Below are 21,305 nucleotides of genomic sequence, written 5' to 3' on the forward strand. Positions count from 1 at the left end.
TGCTTTATTAACTAAACTTACGTAATGTTCTAAATCCTTTGTTGACATTTCAACGATCTTTGCAGCCTCTTTACAGGAGTAGATTTCATCTCAAGGAGTCACTTTTTTTGCTCATCCATATGAAGCAACTCCTCTGTGCGTTAAAGTTTTATGATGAGATGGCAGAAATTGAGTCACATTGTTGGGCCCCACTTCTAATCCTGGTTCTCTTGCTGTTTCTACCAGTCTGCAGGGGCTTCTCCGGTGGCTCAGCGGCAGAGAATCGCCTGCAGTACAGGAGCCTCAGGAGACACGGGTTCGATCCCTGGGTCGGGAAGATCCCCTGGAGGAGGGCCTGGCAACCCACTCCAGTATTCTTGCCTGGAGAATTCCATGGACAGAGGAGCCTGGTGGGCTATAGTCCATGGGGTCGCAAAGAGTCGGACAGGACTGAAGCGACTTCACATTCACAGTTACTTTATTCTCTGAAGTCTTAAATCCCTCAAAGTCATCCGTGAAAGTTGGAGTCAGCTTCTTCTAGACTCCTGTTAATGTAGATATTTTGACCTCTTCCCATGAATCACTATCTAGAATGGTGAATCCTTTCCAGAAGGCTTTTCATTTACTTTGTCCAGATCTATCAGAAGAATCATTGTCTATGGCAGCAGTAGCCTTATAAAATATATTTCTTTTTTTTTTTCCCTCCATCTTTTTTTAAAATTTTATTTATTTATTTATTTATTTTTTCAGTGGGTTTTGTCATACATTGACATGAATCAGCAATAGATTTACACGTATTCCCCATCCCGATCCCCCCTCCCACTTCCCTCTCCACCTGATTCCTCTGGGTCTTCCCAGTGCACCAGGCCCGAGCACTTGTCTCATGCATCCCACCTGGGCTGGTGACCTGTTTCACCATAGATAATATACATGCTGTTCTTTCGCAACATCCCACCCTCACCTTCTCCCACAGAGTTCAAAAGTCTGTTCTGTACTTCTGTGTCTCTTTTTCTGTTTTGCATATAGGGTTGTCGTTACCATCTTTCTATAAAATATATTTCTTAAATAATAAAACTTGAAAGCCAGACTTACTCTTTGATCCATGGGCTGCAGAATGGATGATTTGTTAGCAGGCACGTTTTCAAACAACATTAATCTCATTGTACATCTCTGTCAGAGCTCTTGGGTGACCAGTTGCATTGTCATTGAGCAGTAGTATTTTGAAAGGAATCTTTTTTTCTGAGGAGTCGGTCTCAGCAGTGGGCTTCGAATATTCAGTAAACCGTGTTGTCAACAGATACGCTGTCATCTAGGCTTTGTTGTTCCATTTACAGAGCACAGGCAGAGTAGAATTAGCCTAATTCTTAAGGGCCTTAGGACTTTTAGAATAAGTGAACATTGGCTTCAACTTCAAGTTACCAGCTGCATTAGCCCCTAACAAGAGAATCAGCCTGTCCTTGAAGCTTTGAAACCACACATTGGCTTCTCTGTAGGATGAAAGTCCTAGATGGAATCTTCTTCCAACGGAAGGCCATTTCATCTGTGTTGAAAATCTGTGGTTTAATGTAGCCGCCTTTGTTAATTATCTTAGCTAGATCTCCTGAATAGCTCGTAGTTTCTGCATCAGCATGTGATGCTTCACATTGTACTTTGATGTTATAGAGATGGTGTGTTTCCTTAAAACTCACGAACCAACCTCTGCCAGGTTTAAGCTTTTCTTCTGAAGCTTCCTCACGTGTCTCAGACTTCATTGAATTGAAGAGAGGTAGGGCCTTGCTTTGGGTTAGGCTTTGATTTAAGGGAATATTGTGGTTGCTTTGATCTTTTCAGACACTAAAACTTTCTCCATATCAGCAGTAAGACATTTTTGCTTTCTTAACATCTGTGTGTTCACTGGAGCAGCAGTTTTAATTTCCTTCAAGTACTTCTCCTTTGCGTTCAGAACTTGGCTAACTGGCACAAGAGGCCTCGCTTTAGGCCTGCCTCAGCTGTTTATGTCTTCCTCTCTAAGTTGAATCATTTCTAGCTTTTGATTTGAAGTGAGCGATATGTGACTCTTCCTTTCACTTGACTATCTGAAGACCGCTGTAGGGTATTAATTAGCCTAACTTCAATATTATTGTGTCTCAGGGAATAGGGAGGCTTGAGGAAAGGGAGAGTGATGGGAAGCAGCCAGTCAGTGTAGCAGTCAGAACACATACAACACTTATCAGTTAAGCTTGTCTTAAATGACTGTGGTTCATGGCAGCCCCAAAATAGTTACAATGGTAACATTAAAGATCACTGATTACAGACAACCATAACAAAATAATGAAAAGGTTTGAACTTTGTGAGATTTACCAAAAATGTGTCACAGTGAACAAGGGCTATTGGGAAAATGGCACTGATAGGCTTGCTTGACGCAGGATTGCCACAGTCTTCAATTTGTGAAAAATGGAGTATCTGCAAAGGATAATAAAGTGAAGCACAATGAAATGAAGTACGCCTGTATTATTAATTGAAAGAACTTATTTTTCCCACATCCCAGTTTTAGGAAAGTCTATGCTTAGTGTAGCTGCTATTATTGTCAAATATCATGCTCAAATATTTTAGCCAAAGGCTTTGGTTGTAGGTAGCTTTTCCTTTTTTCTTTCCTTACAGCATATGTATATATGTATGCTTGTACTTGGTATTTAAATGTTATTTTATTTTAACAGAATTCAGCCCAAACTCCTCCGTATGCCTTGGGGAAATCATTGAGGCCCTCAGCTGAGATGATTGAGACGACAAATGACTCAGGAAAAACGGAGCTTTTCTGCTCTATTAATTGCTTATCTGCTTACAGAGTTAAGACAGTTACTTCTTCAGGTAATGTTTAATTCCATAAATTTATAGATTTTGTAACTATTGAAGAGGAATGTGCCTGCTTTTTTTCCCACTTTATTACAAAACTAAAGCAATCTGTGTGGTTTAAATAAAGACCCAAGGTTGCTTTAGTTTCAAAGAGCTGATTTTTTTTTAAGATTTTTTTGATGTGACCATCAAAAAAAAAATTTCATTGACTTTATTACAATATTGTTTCTGTATTAGGTTTGGTTTTTTTGGCCACAAAGCATGTAGAATCTTAATTCCCCAACCAGGGATGAAACCTGCACCGTCTGCATTGGAAGGCGAAGCTTTAACCACTCAATGCCAGGGAAGTCCCTCAAAGAGCTGATTTTTAAGCAACGAAGTTTTTCAGTGATTTTCTTGATCGAAGTATTTATTTTGTAATTTCGTATGTGAAAAGAGAGAAAAACACATCTAAGTTCCAAGTTAATTTTTGTGTAAGTGGGACTTAATTATAGTTAGCTTTACACGTCACTGTAAAGTTCTTTCATTTTTGTTTTGTATATTATTGAATATTTGATGTTTTTACTCCCCTAATACATTTTTGGTTTATTTGTTCATGTATGTGACTTAGTCATTGGTTTTTATTTTTGTTGCCAAGGTGTCCAGGTTTTGTGTCATAGTTGTAAGACCTCGGCAATCCCTCAGTACCACCTGGCCATGTCCAATGGAACGATACACAGCTTCTGCACCTCGAGTTGTGTGGTGGCTTTCCAGGTACGACCCAAGGTAGTACTGCACCCTGCAGTCCTCTTAGGCAGTGGTCTGTGGCGAGATGTTAACTGCTTACCAGAGGGAAAGCTTCAGTTAGGAGGAAAAGAGACTCTGTTCAATTATAGTCCAAGAGGTCATTTCTGCAAAATGTCTGAGCCCAAGTTTTGAGCTTCAGTCCTTTTTTATTCAGCGTTCTCACCTGGACTCCCTTTCTCTCCCACTTTCACCCTTGGCTGTCTCCCTTTCAAAAGAATGGCAGTAGGCTGTGGTTTGGATAGGTGGCATGGTGATGGGCTCCTGTGTCCCTTCCTCTCATCCTGGGCCAGATCCATCACGACTCCTGGCACAGAATTGGAAGCCTCCACTCTTCCCATTCTCTTCTTACTCTCTAATACATGGAGAAAGGGTAGAGTTTAGTGATCCTCCTGGGTGGGAAGATCCCTGATGTGGTATCCTTGGCCCCAGGGAGAAACAAAGTGGCCACTGTGCTCTTAATAGCTAGGAGAGGCTGGTTGGTAATAGGTGTGCAGGTGGAGGGAAAGGAGAGGACTGCTCTTATTTATTAGAGTCATGTACTAGAGATCGTTGTCTAGAAAGCCTGGATTTTAGTCTGCAGCTTTTTTTTTTTTTTGGCAACCTTTTAGTGTTACATTCCTCAGTCCTGTTCTGGGAATATGCGTTTCAACTCTTCCTGTGAGTTAAGAAAATCTTGCAGAAACATTGGGGGAAATTAATTTATTAAAATGAGAAAATGAAAATGACCAAGTTATCTTATTTCTCACTCGATACAATCTTTGCCTTATCTGTATTTATTCAGAATGTATTTAACAAGCCAAAAGGAGCACTCTCTTCGGTGGTGCCTGTGTCTCAGACCCAAGTGATTGTAAGCCTACCCTCTGGGTCAGCAGCGTCAGCCGGAAGAGGTTACACCTCCGCCTTTCCTCCCAGCTCCGTCAGTGGCTCCGCTGCAGCCAGCCTCCAGCCTCCTGCCCAGTTCCAGCAAGTTGCTTTAACCCATAGGATTGTCAGACTCAGGTGTCAGCACTGTAACCATCTGTTTGCGACAAAACCAGAACTTCTGTTCTACAAGGTAAAGAGAGATCGTGAAGGGATTGAAGATGAGTTTACCCAAAAGAAGCATTTTTGTCTTTTCATCTTTGACAGTCACCCAGTTTGCTTTGAAGTGAGAAAAAGATTTCTTAAAAATAAAGCAACTATTTGATTAGATATTAATGACTGTTCTTCCTCTCCAGGGGAGAATGTTTCTGTTTTGTGGCAAGCTTTGCTCTGATGAATACAAAAAGAAAAATAGAGTTATGGCGATGTGTGACTACTGTAAACTACAGAAAATTATAAAGGAGACTGTACGATTCTCAGGGGTTGATAAGCCATTCTGTAGTGAAGGTAAGAAAAAAGCTCAGTTGTAGCCACAGAGCATGTGGTGGTTATGAAGTAATTCGTGATGAGTTGGGCTCTTCATCCACAATTAATTTTCAAGAAATTTCTTTTTTGAGGTATAATTTGAAGCTTTTTTATTGAGTTTATACTTAACTCACTTCTAAGTCTATCCTTTTAAATGTTACAATAATCTCAATAAAGAAAACCTTTCCAAATATAATTAGATCAATGGTATTAGTACAGAGTATAGAAAAATCTTTTTGTAAGTTTAACTTCAGAGATCTTTTTGTTTTTGTACCTCTTCATAAACGGGGTACTTGGGCAATTACTGCTTCTTGGCTTAAGGAACTTTTATACCTCTTATGTTTCTGAATATAGATAACCTCATATTTAGAGAGTATGTTTCAAAGGTGATACGAGTTTGTTTTGTGAATACAGATAGCCAAATAATTGTGTCAAGATTTAGAAGTTAGCTTAAGGCTGGTACTATTGAAGACTGTAGGAACTCACTTCACTGCCTGCTGGTTAATGTAAACGTGATGTTTCTTCCTTTTATCCTTCTGGTTCCCAGTTTGCAAATTCCTGTCTGCTCGTGACTTTGGGGAGCGATGGGGAAGCTACTGTAAGATGTGCAGTTATTGTTCACAGACATCCCCTAATTTGGTAGAAAATCGACTGGAGGGCAAGTTAGAAGAGTTTTGTTGTGAAGATTGCATGACCAAATTTACTGTTCTGTTTTATCAGGTAAACTTGATACACCTCTTTGACTTTCTGAAGTTGGTACAGTTATTTTCTATTTAAAATATATTGAGATTATGTGAAGAGAAATTAGTTATTTAGAAGTAGGTAAATAAATAAACTATGGGCTATGGGCTCCTAAAGCAAAATTTCAGTTGACTAGAAACATGAAATCTTTGGGGTCAAGAAGATAGGATTTCTGGAGATTTTATTGTTTGGGAACTGTTCCTTTTATTTTTTGCTTTCTTGTAAGGCACACGGATCTTATTTATAACTTTTAGTTCTTTCTAGTTGGAATTTTACACAGTTATGTTGCCTTAAGTGGCTCTCTCATTCAGAAGTAGTTCTGAGGAACTTGAAGTGAACCTTTGTTCTCACTTCATAAGTTAAATGACTCTGACCTCCTTACTGTTCATCTGCCTTCTTTTTTAAAAAATTACTTTTTTGAAAGGCTAACAACAAAAGCTGCAATTAATTAAACCACTAATACATGTCTGGTGCTTCATAAATATTATTTCATTTAATCTTCACCACAGTCCTTGGTGGCTCAGATGGTAAAGAATGTGCCTGCAATGCAGGAGAGATGTAGGTTTGATCCCTGGGTCAGGAGGATCCCTGGAGAAGGAAATGGCTACCCATTCCAGTTTTCTTGCCTGGAGAATCCCATGGACAGAAGAGCCTGGTGGGCTACAGCCCATGAGGTTGCAAAGAGTTGGACACGACTAAGTGACTAACACTTTCACAGTCCTAAGAGATAGGTAGAGTATTGCTATTGTTAGATTGTTCTGGTATTGCCTGTTTATAAATACGGAAAAGCAGTAAGGTCCAGGGAGGTTATGTAATGTGCACCTGAAGAATCTGGTAGGTGAGGAACAGCACCTGTACCACTCCAGTAAAATCACCTGTTTACTTGTCTACCTACCTAAAATATAGTTTTCTTTGAGAGAAGGTATGTCTTTTTTATAATTATATGACTAGGACCTATCTCAGTGCTCAAGACGAAGGAAACCTAGTTAGATATTTGTTGAATGAATCAAAGTCTTTATGACTACAAACCCCATATTCTTTTTTTAACTTATCTTATATTGGAGTATAGCTATTAACAATGATGTTTTAGTCCAGATGCACAGCAGAGTGACCAAAGCCCATATTCTTTATACTGCAGTAGGCTGCCTCTTAACCTTAAAAAAAAAGCCTATCTTTTGATTCCTTCACCAGTAATTTTGAAAACAGGAGATCAATTTCTATATTCTGTTAATTGAGGGCATCTATATAAAACAAATAGTGTATGTCTTTTTGACTACAATATCTTAAGGTAGGAACCTTACATTTTGTGATCTCAACTGACTCATACATCCTGTTTTCATAGTTCCTTCTGGTTTTATGATTAGTGTTATATTTTCATTATTTTATAGTTTTCAGCCTATCCTGTTTCACATTTCTTTCTCAGATGGCCAAGTGTGATGGTTGTAAACGACAGGGAAAGCTAAGTGAGTCCATAAAATGGAGAGGAAACATCAAACATTTCTGTAACCTATTTTGTGTCTTGGAGTTTTGTCATCGTCAGCAAATTATGAATGACCCTTTTTCACAAAATAAAGGTAAAGTTAAACTTAGCTAATGGGATCTTTCTGTCAGTGCTAAGTTTCTGTCAGCACTCAAAGTTGTAAATAATATAATAACAAAATTTCACTGCATTCAGATAGTCTAAATTTACTTAAATTTACCTTTAAGAATCCTTAAAGATTGCCCTAGTGGGCAAATTAATCTTGATGCTTTTTGTTTTCAAAATCAAACATACCAAGGAATCAATAAATATGTAAGCAATAATTTTTTAGGAAAATTAGATTGGTTTGCTTTTGATTGAATTTATCTGTATATAAATAACTTACGCTAAGTGATATATTGCTATTCAGTTAATAAAGCAGAAATAAAAATAGAAAAATCAGGACAAACAAAGGAAGAGGATATGTTAATATGGTGGCTGTTACTGGTGTAAGATTTGATTCAGAGCTTGCTTGTAGCCAAGGGAAAAAAAACAACACATTAATTATATCAGAAAAAATAAAGTAGACCAGTTCTTCATGGGTAGCAAAGTTTTTCCTGGCTAAGAATAAAATAATTTTGCAAGTAGGACAGCTAATGTGGTCAAAATATCCAGATGAATAGATACGTGGCATGTTCTGAAAGTAGCTCTCTGAAGTAGCACTTCTCTTGAGTTAGACTAAAAACATTTGATGTTATGTTCTCTCATCAAAGCCTGGAGTGCTCCTGAGTTGACAGAATTCATATGCTCTGGCTTTATGGTCTGGCCTTTGTCTACTTTTGCAATCTTATTAATCATCACCTTAACCACATATGCCTTGTGCTAATCTTTTGTGTTATCATCCATTCCCTAAGACCAGTCAGGGTAATGGTGGAATTTTCGTTCTATAATGTGGGTTAACAAAATCACTGTTTTTATGTGGATGGAGAGCTACGTCACCAACTTACTTATAAAAATTATCAGGTTAAATTTTTATTTGAATCAAGCTTTCGGTGTAGAAATTTTAATATTCACTAATGGAAAAGTCCAGTTAATCCTGAAGCCAGTAACTGTATTTTTATGCATTAGGTATCATTTGAAGTTTCTAATTTTAGAGAATTAGGCACCCTTTAAGTCCCAGTGAACACTAATCTAAACAGGATCACTCAACCCAACATTCAGTTCAGTTCAGTTCAGTTGCTCAGTCGTGTCCGACTCTTGCGACCCCATGGACTGCAGTATGCCAGGCCTCCCTGTCCATCACCAACTCCTGGAGTCTACTCAAACTCATGTCCATTGAGTCAGTAATGCCATGCTACCACCTCATCCTCTGTTGTCCCCTTCTCCTCCTGTCTTCAATCTTTCCCAGCATCAGGGTCTTTTCAAATGAGTCAATTCTTCGTATCAGGTGGCCACAATATTGGAGTTTCAGTTTCAATATCAGTCCTTTCAATGAATATTCAGAACTGATTTCCCTTAGGATGGACTGGTTTGATCTCCTTCCAGTCCAAGGGACTCTCAAGAGTTTTCTCCAACACCAGAGCAAAATCATCAATTCTTCGGTGCTCAGCTTTCTTTATAGTCCAACTATCATATCCATACATGACCACTGGAAAAACCGTAGCCTTGACTAGATGGACCTTTGTTGACAAAGTAATGTCTCTGCTTTTTAATATGCTGTCTAGGTTGGTCATAACTTTTCTTCCAAGGAATAAGCGTCATTTAATTTCATGGCTGCAGTCACTTTCTGCAGTGATTTTGGAGCCCCCCAAAATAAACTCTGCTACTGTTTGCACTATCTCCCCCTCTATGTGCCATGAAGTGATGGGACCGGATGCCATGATCTTAGTTTTCTGAATGTTGAGCTTTAAGCCAACTTTTTCACTCTCCTCTTTCACTTTCATCAAGAGGCTCTTTAGTTCTTTTTCACTTTCTGCCATAGAGTGGTGTCATCTGCATACCTGAGGTTATTAATATTTCTCCCGGCAATCTTGATTCCAGCTTGTGCTTCATCCAGCCCAGCATTTCACATGATGTACTCTGCATATACGTTAAATAAGAAGGGTGACAATATACAGCCTTGACGTACTCCTTTTCCTATTTGGAACCAGTCTGTTGTTCCATGTCCAGTTCTAACTGTTGCTTCCTAACCTGCATACAGGTTTCTCAAGAGGCAGGCCCTGTGGTCTGGTATTCCCATCTCTTGAAAAATTTTCCACAGTTTGTGGTGATCCACACAGTCAAAGGCTTTGACATAGTCAATAAAGCAGAAATAGATGTTTTTCTGGAACTCTTTTGCTTTTTTTGATGATCCAGCAGATGTTGGCAATTTGATCTCTGGTTCCTCTGCCTTTTCTAAAACCAGCTTGAACATCTGGAGGTTCATGGTTCACATATTGTTGCAGCCTGGTTTGGAGAATTTTGAGCGTTACTTTACTAGCATGTGAGATAAGTGCAATTGTGTGGTAGTTTGATCATTCTTTGGCATTGCCTTTCTTTGAGAAACCCAACATTATACAGTTATATATTTGCATTGCTTAGAAACTTAGTTGTTAAATAGAGTTTTTTTTAATGTGTGCATGTGATCCTTTTGTCTTACCTTTTTATTTATTTTAATCAGTAAATATTTCTAAGGCACGCATTGCTTCAGTGGCGCTCCCTGCTGCAAGGACAAATACAACACCAGTTATAACCAATGTGGTGTCATTGGCAAAAATATCTCCTGCCCAGCCCACAGGGAGTGGTGTTTTAAAAGGTATGACTTGAAGTAAAGGCATTTGGGTAAACTGTAGAGGTTTTTTCCTAGTGTAAATAGCACTTACTGGTAATACTCACATGTACATTTATATGAAGAAACATGCCCCTCTGTCTCTGAGGGAAGTGGGTAGCAAGCAGGGTGGCGTGCATAGGGAAGGAAGTGGTATGTATAATTTATTTTTTAAAGAACCACAATGATTTAATATTGCTGCCTTTAACATCAGAGATTCTAACACAGTAGGTTGGGATTGGGGCCCAGGAATCCCTTGCCTTTACCAAGCACTCCAGGTGATATTGATGCCAAATTTCCTTGTACTACTTTTTGAGAAATTCTGGACTAGACTTACACCACCTTAGAGAGAAGAAAGTAACCTCTTGGTTTCAATGTTTACTTGTGTATATTCTAGGGATAATAATGTATGTTTTAATTTATAACAGGTGCAGTTATTACTAAAGAGGCAACAAAGATCATTGAAAATGTAAGTTTTATTAATTATCTTCCTGATTAATATTCCTTGGGTTTGGTTTCATTTTGATATATAGCCTTCTAATGTATGTCTGAGTACATTTCTATTTGCTACTTAGTTGTTTTAAAAAGTGGAGTGATATATTATGCACTAATTTTTGTTTTTGAATTTTAAAGTTAGATCAATAATAAGAATGCATTTCTGATTTATTTTACTGTTTGTATTCTGGTTCCTTAGTTTCTTTAAATACTTGTTAATTCCATCTGGTTGCTTATTTTTCTCTTACTACCTTCAAGTATTTTTCTTTTAGACTAGAAGTTTCTGAAAAAATTCAGTGTATTGTTGTTTTATGCATCCTTGAATTATGTGAAGCTGAAAATAGTGCAAAGTAAAATAATGTTTAAATTCTCTCTTGAAAAAATAAAATTCTCTCTTTATTGTGAAACTTCCTGAAATTAAAAAAAAGAAATTTAAAGAAATGCGTAATTTCAAATCTGGCAGTTTGAAAGAATTGCAGACTATGTCATTGTCTTATGTCAGTGTCTGTTTAGCAGGAAAACAAAATTCCTATCATCCTTTATCAATATCACACAAAATCTAATGTGTCAGATATTGGGTTAATGTTTTTGCTTTTGTGTTGCTCTCTTAACATTTGCTCTTGATACAGTTAAAAATCTTTTAAAAAAATATCATACAACAGTGTGATTCAGGTTCATTAAGTGGTAGTGCTGTACTAAAAAGTGGGTCCCAAATTCAATAAATTTGGAGAAGTTAGATGTGATAAAACTGTGAAGAAGGCCAGACCATTGCTATATCTCATGCTGTTTAATTTAGGAGAGCGCACCCTGCAGGGTATTAGAGATAATGTTCAAAAAACCCCAAAGTGGTTTTAGAGCAGATACACCCTTTAGTTCACAAAATTATCTTGTAACCAGGCAAGGGGGATGGAATAAATGGAAAAAATCCTGGCAACACAGGTGAAAGATCAATGCTGCCATAATGTGCCCCTAAGGCCAAGCGCTCATCTGTGCTAAGGCATGAAGTATTTTTGATGATTTGAAAGGAGGCGACACTGAGACAAAAAGGTTTGCTACAAGTCATGGCTGGCTTTTCAAGTTTAAAGCCCACCAAGGTTTTAAGAATATAAAAATGAGCAGGCAAGTGATATCTGTTAGCGCTGAAGCTATCAAAACATTTCAGCTTGCAGTCAGTCAGTTTGGTCGCTCAGTCGTATCTGACTCTTTGTGACCCCATGGACTGCGGCACACCAGGCCTCCCTGTCCATCACCAACTACTCTCGGAGTTTACTCAGACTCTTGTCCATTCAGTTGATGAGGCCGTCCAACCATCTCATCAGAAATCCTGTGGGGGAAAAAAGGGAAAAAACCCAAACCACGTTAGATTCATTAGCTTCATTCTTTAGCAAAAGTCTTCCAGGAAATCAGACCAGCCTTCACCATAATGTGGAGAGTTTATCTTACTTAATTTGATATCTCTTAACTCTTCCATTATTAAGGTTGTTGGAAGAGGATAATGATAATTATTTTTAGGCAGTATGCCACATTAGTTAATGAACTGTCATTAAGTTAATTTCATATTTATATGTATATTATGTATTGTACTTTCAATTATATTTTAAAATTACATGATTAATAAATCACTGTGTTGTAGAATTAATAATTTTATTAACTTCTTAATTATATAATGAATTATTAATGTATTGTGTCTTAATAAGTGTTATTATGAAATAAGTATTGTTACGTATTATGTCATGAATTATGAAAATATTCTATATTTGTTGTAAGTTTATATTCTGTGATAATGCATCCTTTCTCTATATATATGGGGCAATTAGTCTTAAATTATGTTGGTTTTGAATTTTTCAGGAGCATATCTCTCATATTAAATGTGACTGCCCTATATATGTTTTCCCTATATGGAGTACTTCTGTAATTCACCAGTCATTTAAACTGTGTTACAGAAGAGTTCTGATTAATATTTTCAGTTTAGTCTATAAAAAGTATAATAATTAATAATGTAGTATTTTTATGATTTTTAAAAAAGGAAAACCAGACTGTTTAAGAATCTTTTTCTTTGTTTCTCTGGGACTTTGGTCTGGATTCCTTCAAGTTACTTAAGTGGTCTTAAATTTGGGGGAAAGGTGAGGTACTGGAAAGTGCAAAGACGAAAACATACCGCAAGTGTCAGCAAACTTGTTCTGTACAGGTCTAGAGAGTAAATTAGCCTTCGCAGGCCGTGCAGGCTCTGTTGCAGCCCCTTCCTTCTGCCCCTGTATATCAGAAGTAGCCCCCGACAGTACGTAAGTGTGCGCGTGGCTCTGTTCTGGTGGAACTTTAAAACGCGAATGACGGGCCCATGAACCAGACTTTGCCAACTCCGTGTTCTCCTGTATTCCCTGCATCCAGAGTTAACCGTTGATAGATTTGGCTTATTTGCTCGGTTTTTTCTTTTCTTACCCTCCCTTTTAACAAATGAATCACACCCTCAGTCCTTTTTCACGTCCCTAGATGCAGCTACTGTACGAATTTGGTGTGTGTCCTTTCAGACCGTTTTTAATCTTTCACATTCATATGTACCCATCCATGGAAAATAATAGTATTTCTTAAAATATGCATCTGATTCTTGATAGATTTGGTACATTTCTACTTCTGTGTAATATTGTATATTTTGTTGTTGTTCAGTTGCTAGGTTGTGGTCTTACTCTTTGCACCCCCGTGAACTGCAGCATGCTAGGCTCCTCTGTCCTGTACTATCGCCTGGAGTTTGCTCAAATTCAGGTCCATTGGGTCGGTGATACTATCTAATCTCTGCTGCCCCCTTCTTCTTTTGCCTTCGATCTTTCCTAGCATCAGGGTCTTTGCCAATGAGTTGGCTCTTCACATCAGGTGGCGAAAATATTGGAGCTTCAGCTTCAGCAAAACTCCTTCCAGTGAATATTCAGGGTTGATTTCCTTTAGGATTAACTGGCTTGATCTCCTATATTGCATATAGATACCACATTTTATTTATCTATTGCCCTGTTGATAAACATTATGTTGCTTCACTATCAAAAATCTCTGCCACAGTGAACATTCTCGTGTCTTCCTGTGCATGTGTGCGGGCGTTTGTCTAGTGTAGACATGGAAGAGTGGAATTTTGGGGACAGAGTGTATTTGCATTTTTAGTTTTCAAATTGCCCTATTGAGTGGGTGTTCCAGTTTTTATTTCCACTGGCAGTTTATGTTTGTACTCATTTCCCACAGCCTTACTATCATTTTATGTTGTCAGATTTAAACTTTTTTTTGCCAGTCTTCGGTAATATCTTATTGTTTTATTTTGTATGTCATTAATTACTGGTGAGTTTGCTTATATTTCTGTTTCTGAACATTTGAATTTTCTTTTCTTGGAATTTCCTGTTTTTAGTTATTACCCATTTTTGTGTTTGTCTTTTTCTTATGGATTTTTTTTTCTGTATTCTGGATTTGTATTCCTTTTTACTCATCATTTTTATCAACACAAAAACATGCAGTAATATTTCCTACCTGAAAAAAATCCTTCTTTAATACCATGGCCTTTCAGTTACTGTCCCATTTTTCTGCTTTTCATTTTGGAAAAAAATCCTCTAAGGGTGGCCTTGCTTGCTGCATCATTTTTAAAATCTGTTTTCTTTTCTTAGCTCACTCTAGTCAGGCTTTTGTTTGTACCACTCTGCTGAAATATTTCTTGTCAAGATCTCCGTCAGTCTTTATTTTGCCAAATCTAGTGGTCAATTTTCAGTTCTCATTCTCCTCATGCTTTCAGTAACGTTTGATACAGTTGATCTCTCTTTCCTTCCTTGAAATATCTTCAACTTCTAGGTCATCATATTTATCCCTTTTGCCAGTCTACACATTTCTTTGCAGGGGACTCATCCAGCCCTCTGGTTTTAAACCACCTAGATGGTGGCTGATTACCAGACTTATTTCTCCTGCCTTGACCTCTGAGCTCTAGGTTCATGTATCCCTCCAACTGTCTGCATGATGTCTGCTCTTAGATGATGAACAGCCATCTCAGGTAAAGCAGAGTCCTTTTATTTCCTCCACATTTCCCTCTGCAGTGTTCCTTACTTCTTACCGCTCCTGGTGCCATCTTCTTAGTCTGAGCCGCCATCGTCTTTCTTCTGTATTATTGCGGTGACCCCCTACTTGTCTTTCTCCTTCCATTCTTGCCATTTGCAGTTTTTTTCTCCACAGTGTTGCCAGGATGATCATTTTAAAACACAAATCAGATTGTCACTCTGATGCTTTAAAAACCTTCAACGAAATTCTGAAAAAGAAGAATAAAGAAGGGGAAGAGCTAGTTCCCCAAATTATAACTACAAATTTTTAAAAAACCTTTAAAATTTTTATTAGCATATTGTTGATTTACAGTGCTGTGGTAGTTTTAGATGTACAGTAAAGTGAATCATTTATACAACAGATTTTATAGAGCTACATAGTTGAAACAACAGTTGTTTCATAGTTGAAACAGCGAAGCCATGGATAGACAATTCAATAGAAAAGAAGTCCAAAAATAGACCTAAATATATATATTATATATATATACACACACACACGATTTTAGAAACAATAAAGGTGGCAGTTCACATCATTAGAAGAGATCTAGATTATTCAATGAACAGTGCTGTGACAACTGAGTAGACATATGGAAGAAAATACCATAGGACTTCTACCTTCTAAGTTAAACCAAAATGATGCCCAGATGGAGAAAAATTTGAAGTTTAAAAAATAGTGAAAGTATTAGGAAAAAGTATAGGAAAGAGTTTTAATGCAGAAGTAGGGAAAATCTCTCTAAATATGTTACAGAACCCTAAAGCCATAAAAGATTTGTGAGGAAAATTCAACTGCATTTCAAAGTCAAGACACATGAGAAAAATGAAGAAGTTGCAATTTATGTTGTAGAAGGCTGGTTTTTTTTTTTCCCATATGTAAAGAGTTTCTGTGAGTCAGCGAGAAGACCCAACACGCATTAGGAACATGGGTAAAAGTATGATCCATAATTTTACAGACTTGGAAATAAAAATAGTTCTTAAACATACACAAACATAATTCAGCTTCAAGATTAGAGAAATACCATTTAGAACCATAGTTTTCTCAGATGGCAAAGATAAAAATGCCAAAGCAGTTGGTAAAACTGCTATAGAGGGCAACTTAGTAAAACCTGTTAAAATTTAAAATGTAAATACTCTTTTACCCAGGAAAGCCAGTTTTAAGAATTTACCCTTCAGATACATTTTGCACATTTATGAAATGATGTACAAGGATAACAATTGCAGTATTGTTTGTAGTAGGAAAAGCCTGTAAACATCCTAGTTGTTTCATCAGTGGTCAGGGCTGTTGTGAGTTCATCCTGAGGTATTGTACAAATTAGGAAGAAAAAAAAAGAATGCCCTAAATAGAGAGTCTGAAATGCACCCTGTCCAATCCCACACTTAGTCACATGGCCTGGCAAGTGGAGTCCCTTGCACGCATACACAGCTGCTCCATTTGGACTGTAGTTAAATATACCATATCCCGTGCAGTGGAATATCATGCAGTTAAAAAGAATGTGGTGGCTCTTTATGTATGGACACAAAGCAGTCTTATATATGTTTCGTGCCTGTACGTTTGTATAGAATACCTCTGGAAGGCAGCCAGTAAAGAGACAGCAGTGATTACCTCTGAGGAGAACTGAAAGACTGGGGGAGAATTTTAACAGGGAGAATTATTTTTTTTATTATCTGCTATTTGAATCTTTGGATTTTGTCCCATGTTATACTGCCCATTCAAAATCATGCATAGAATTAAAAGATAAAGGAAAACCGGGAAAAGGATATGAATAGACAGTTCACAGAAGAGGAAATATAAATAATGCTTAAACATGAAAAATATCTAACCAAAAAAAAAAAAAAAAAGAAAAATATCTAACCACACTACTATTATATAATTTCTCACTTATTGAGAAACAGCAAAAAACGTTCAATGATATTTAAGAGTTTTGGGAAACAGGCTCCTATACATTGTAATATACAGATTTTCATATATTTTGACCCACCAAATAGCACTTATACGACCTTATTCTAGTCAGTGTGCCTGGCGGTCCTGCAGATCTGTCTCTTGTTTCAATAGGGTCTAGCTGGAATAGACCCAGAGATGCCTCTTCTTCCAGCCTCTGACCACCCTCCAACCTCTTTTCCAGTCCTAACCTTCAAAACCATCTTCTCAGCCATCCACTGTCTCCGGGACCAGCCAACATTGTCTTTATTGCCAGTCAACCAAGAACTCCCAGATTAATCAGAATTACTCCACCAAGGTGGAGGCCAGCATGAAACGCGTGGCAGCCTGCATCTGCAGGCCTCCTACACGTACTGCTCTCTGAACATCCATGTCCACCATGGCAGTGTGGCTCTGGAGACTGTGGGCCGCTTCTCCTGAGAGCTGGCCTCTTGAAGATACTAAACCAGTGCAGTGGCTGTATCCTCTTCCAGAGTGTGCCGAAGCTGTCCCAAGATGAGTGAGGTAAAAACCCTGGACACCATGGACACTGCTCTGGTCGTGGAGAAGAACCTGAACCAAGCCCTTTTGGATCTTCATACCCTGGTTCTGCCTGTGCAGACCCCCATTTCTGTGACATCCTGGAGAATCACTTCACAGATGAGGAGGTGAAACTCAGCAAGAAGTTGGGCATCCACCGGACAGACTGGCTGCCGTTGGGCCAGCGAGTATCCCTTTGAGGGGTCAACCTCAACTCAAGAAGGGTTCGGAGCCTCTGGCCCAGCTGCCTTTGAGGGGACCCTGTTCATCCCAGGTGTTAGGACTTCTGCTTGAGCGTCTTCCTGCAGCCACTAGGCAGCTTTTTAACCACCCAAGAGCCCTCTCCCAAGCCATGAACCAAATGGAGACAGTAAAGGCTTTGCAGGAAAAGAGAAAAGACCTTAGTCTGTAGATATACTAGCACATGCAGAATCAGTTAGTATGTAAGGATATTTGTTTGTTTATAGTAGCAAAAGATTTGTAACATTTAATGTTCAGCAGCAGGGACTCTTCAAATTACATATAGTGCAGTCAGTGTATAAAAGTGTTAACAGGCAGCTTTGTATAAAGTTACATGAAAATACCTCCAAGGTATTTATTATTTATTATATTATATATTATTTATTATTAGGTAACTAAGTGGCAAAGCAAGGTGCTGAACCTTGCTAATAATGTGCTACCATGTGCAAAGAAGGCTGAGCGCTGAAGAATCGATTCTTTCGAACTGTGGTGCTGGAGAAGACTCTTGAGAGTCCCTTGGATAGCAAGTCAGTCCTAAAGGAAATCATCCCTGAATATTCATTGGAAGGACTGATGTTGAAGCTGAAACTTCAGTACTTAGGCCACCTGATGTGAAGAGCCGACTCATTGGAAAAGACCCTGATGCTGGGAAAAATTGAGGGCAGGTGGAGAAGGTGGCAACAGAGGATGAGATGTTGGATGGCATAATCAACTCAATGGACATGAGTTTGAGCAAACTCCAGGAGATAGTGAAGGACAGGCAAGCCTGGCCTGCTGCAGTTCATGGCGTCACAAAGAGTTGGACATGACTGAGCAACTGAACGACGACGTCTGTGTAATCAGAAGCAACTTAATTATACAGCCCATCTCTAGAAGGATGTATAAGAGACTGAGAACATTGTGTTCAAGACTGAGTTTGGATACATGGCACACAGTTGTAGAAAACTTACTTTTCACGAATATACTTTATGAAATCTTACATCATTCAAAATTATTGCATCTAACATCTGTTGTGGCTTTCCCTGGTGGCTCAGACGGTAAGGCGTCTGCCTGCAGTGCCAGAGACCCATGTTCAATCCCTGGGTCGGGAAGATCCCCTGAAGAAGGAAATGGCAACCCACTCTAGTACTCTTGCCTGGAAAATCCCATGGACAGAGGAGCCTGGTAGGTTACAGTCCATGGGGTCGCAAAGAGTTGGACATGACTGAGCGACTTCACTTTCACTTTCTTTCAACATCTATTTAAAAAGTAAATTTAAATAACAGTCTCCCCCTTATCTGTGGGGAATATGTTGCAAAACCCCTCAGTGGATGCCTGAAACTATGGACGGTACCAAACCCAATATATACACTAATTTTTTTTCCTATACATACATATCCATGATAAAGTTTAATTTATAACTTAGGCACAGTAAGAGATTGACAACAGTAGCAATAACATAGAGCAGTTATAACAGTATACTATAATGAAAGTTATACTAACGTGATCTCTGTCTCAAAATACCTTATTGTACTGTATCACCATTGTTGTGGTGATATGAGATGATTAAGTGAGGTGAAGTATGTAGGCATTGTGATGAAGTGTTACGCTTTTCCCTTTGCACTTGAAGGATGCACTTTAGGACTTCTCTTTGGTGTATCTGAATTGCCGCTCTTGTGCTTTGGGGCGCCATCATCAAATACTATAAAAGTTATGCTTTGCTGTGCTCAGCATGTCTGAGTCATGTCTGACTCTGACCCCATGGACTGTAGCTCGCCAGGCTCCTCTGTCCACAGGATTCTCCAGGCAAGACTGGAGTGGGTTGCCATGGCCTTCCCCAGAGGATCTTCCCGACCCAGGGACTGAACCTGCATCTCTTGTGTCTCCTGCACTGCAGGCAGATTCTTTACCCACTGAGCTATCTGGGAACCTAAGTATAACAACAGTTACTTGACCACAAGCACTGTGATATCATGGCAATCATTTGACATCCTTGATGGCTGAAAGTGAAAAAAATAGTGGAAGTGTTAATTGCGTCAGTCATGTCTGACTATGCGATCCCATGGACTGTAGCTTGCCAGGTTCCTCTGTCAATGGATTCTCCAGACAAGAATACTGGAGTGGGTAGCCACTCCCTTCTCCAGGAAATCTTCCCAACCCAGGGATCAAACCCAGGTCTCCTGCATTGCAGGCGGATTCTTTACTGTCTGAACCACCAGAGCTACAAAATGGCTAATGGGCAGGATATGCCAGACAAAGGAATGGTTCACTTCCTCTGCAGGACAGAATGGGACAGCAGGAGATTTCATCGTGCTACTCAGAATGGTGCACAGTTCCATAACGTAAACTTGTGAATTGTTTATTTCTGGAGTTTTCCACTTAATACTATATTTTCAGACTGCAGTTGACCACCGGTAACTGAAACCAAGGAAAGCAAAACTGCAGATGAGGGGGACTACTGTGTACCATTTGGTGGTTTCCCATCACTCTTAATATACAATCATAATTTTCTGGTGTTTTTAAATTAAGACCTTCCAGGCTAAGAACAGTGCCTGGCTTGTAGTAAACATTCAGTAAATGTTTACTGAATGAAAGAACATGTTTTAAATACATGTTCTTCGCCCATTCTGTTGTTTGTCCTTCAACTTTAAAGGCCATTGTTTGCAAAAGTTTAAAACTTCAAGGTAGTCAATTGTATCAGTCTTTACTTAAGTCTTTCGTGTTTTATTTGAGAATACTTCCTCTGTTGTTGTTCAGTCAGTCGTGTCTGACTCTGCCATCCCAAGGACTGCAGCACACCAGGCTCACCTGTCCTTCACTATCTCCTGGAGTTTGCTCAGATCCATGTTCATTGAGTCGGTGATGCTATCTCACCATCTCATCCTCTGTTGCTCTCTTCTACTTTTGCCTTCAGTCTTTCCCAACATCAGGGTCTTTTCCGGTGAATCTGCTCTTATCAGATGGACGAAGTATTGGAGCTTCAGCTTCAGCATCAGTCCTTCCAATGAATGTTCAGGACTGCGCTTTAGGATTGACTGGTTTGAACTCCTTGCTGTCCAAGGGACTCTCAAGAGTCTTCTCCAGGACCACAATTCAAAAGCAGCAATTCTTTGGTGCTCAGCCTTCTTTGTGGTCCAACTCTCACATCTGTACATGACTACCGGAAAAACCATAGCTTTGACTATACGGACCTTTGTTGGCAAAGTGATATCTCTGCTTTTTACTACACTGTCTAGGTTTGCCCTAGCTTTTCTTCCAAGGAGCAAGTGTCTTTTAATTTCATGGCTGCAGTCACCATCTGCAGTGACTTTGGAGCCCATGAAAATAAAATTTGCCACTGTTTCTGCTCTTTCCCCTTCTGTTTTCCATGAAGTGATGGAACCAGATGCCATGATTTTTAGTTTTTTGAATGTTGAATTTTATGCCAGCTTTTTCACTTTGCTCTTTCACCCTTATCAAGAGGCTCTTTGGTTCCTCTTCACTTTCTACCATCTAGTATCATCTGCATATTTGAGGTGGTTGATATTTCTCCAGGCAGTCTTGATTCCAGCTTGTGATTGATCCAGCTTGGCATTTGGCATGATGTACTCTGTGTGCATGCGTGCTAAGTCACTTCAGTCATGTCCAACTCTTTTGGACCCTGTGGACTGTAGCCCACCAGGCTCCTCTGTCCATGGGACTCTCCAGGCAAGGATAATGGAGTAGTTTACCATGCCCTCGTCCAGGGGGGTCTTCCTGACCCAGGGATTGAAGCTGGATCTCTTATTTCTCCTGCATTGGCAGGTGGGTTCTTTACCACTAGTGCCACCTGGGAAGCCCTATGTTCTCTGCTTTTAAGTTAAATCAACAGGGTAACAGTATTCAGCCTTGTCATGCTCCTTTCCCAATTTTGAACCAGGCACAGAAGAAAGGGAAAGGAGAAAGAAGGCAACGGAGAAAGGGAGAGAGACACTGAATGCAGAGTTCCAGGGAACAGCAAGGAGAGATGAGAAGGCCTTCTTAGATGAACAGTAGTTTCTCTGATTTCTGATTATCTGAAAATTCTCCATTAATTTCAGTTTTATTTTTTTTGTGTTGAGGTCTTTAATC

At 39.0% G+C, this 21,305-nt stretch overlaps 1 protein-coding gene across 9 annotated transcripts in view; it reads left to right on the forward strand.

Annotated features, from left to right (window-relative positions):
- Positions 1–21,305, forward strand: part of ZMYM6 (zinc finger MYM-type containing 6) — a 44,871-nt gene that overhangs the window by 18,902 nt on the left and 4,664 nt on the right. For 7 of the 9 annotated variants that reach the window (XM_043461965.1, XM_043461970.1, XM_043461967.1 and 4 more), the window contains 8 exons: positions 2,676–2,826; positions 3,449–3,564; positions 4,379–4,651; positions 4,815–4,965; positions 5,531–5,703; positions 7,148–7,298; positions 9,843–9,977; positions 10,418–10,458. In XM_043461965.1, coding sequence (XP_043317900.1) covers positions 2,676–2,826; positions 3,449–3,564; positions 4,379–4,651; positions 4,815–4,965; positions 5,531–5,703; positions 7,148–7,298; positions 9,843–9,977; positions 10,418–10,458 — 1,191 coding nt within the window. Of the gene's footprint in view, positions 1–2,675; positions 2,827–3,448; positions 3,565–4,378; positions 4,652–4,814; positions 4,966–5,530; positions 5,704–7,147; positions 7,299–9,842; positions 9,978–10,417; positions 10,459–14,678; positions 16,358–16,662; positions 17,576–21,305 lie in introns of those variants that run through there. The other 2 variants (XM_043461974.1, XM_043461973.1) reach the window with 2 other exon arrangements.

This window comes from Cervus canadensis, chromosome 2, assembly GCF_019320065.1.
Source record: "Cervus canadensis isolate Bull #8, Minnesota chromosome 2, ASM1932006v1, whole genome shotgun sequence".
Lineage (NCBI taxonomy): Eukaryota > Metazoa > Chordata > Mammalia > Artiodactyla > Cervidae > Cervus > Cervus canadensis.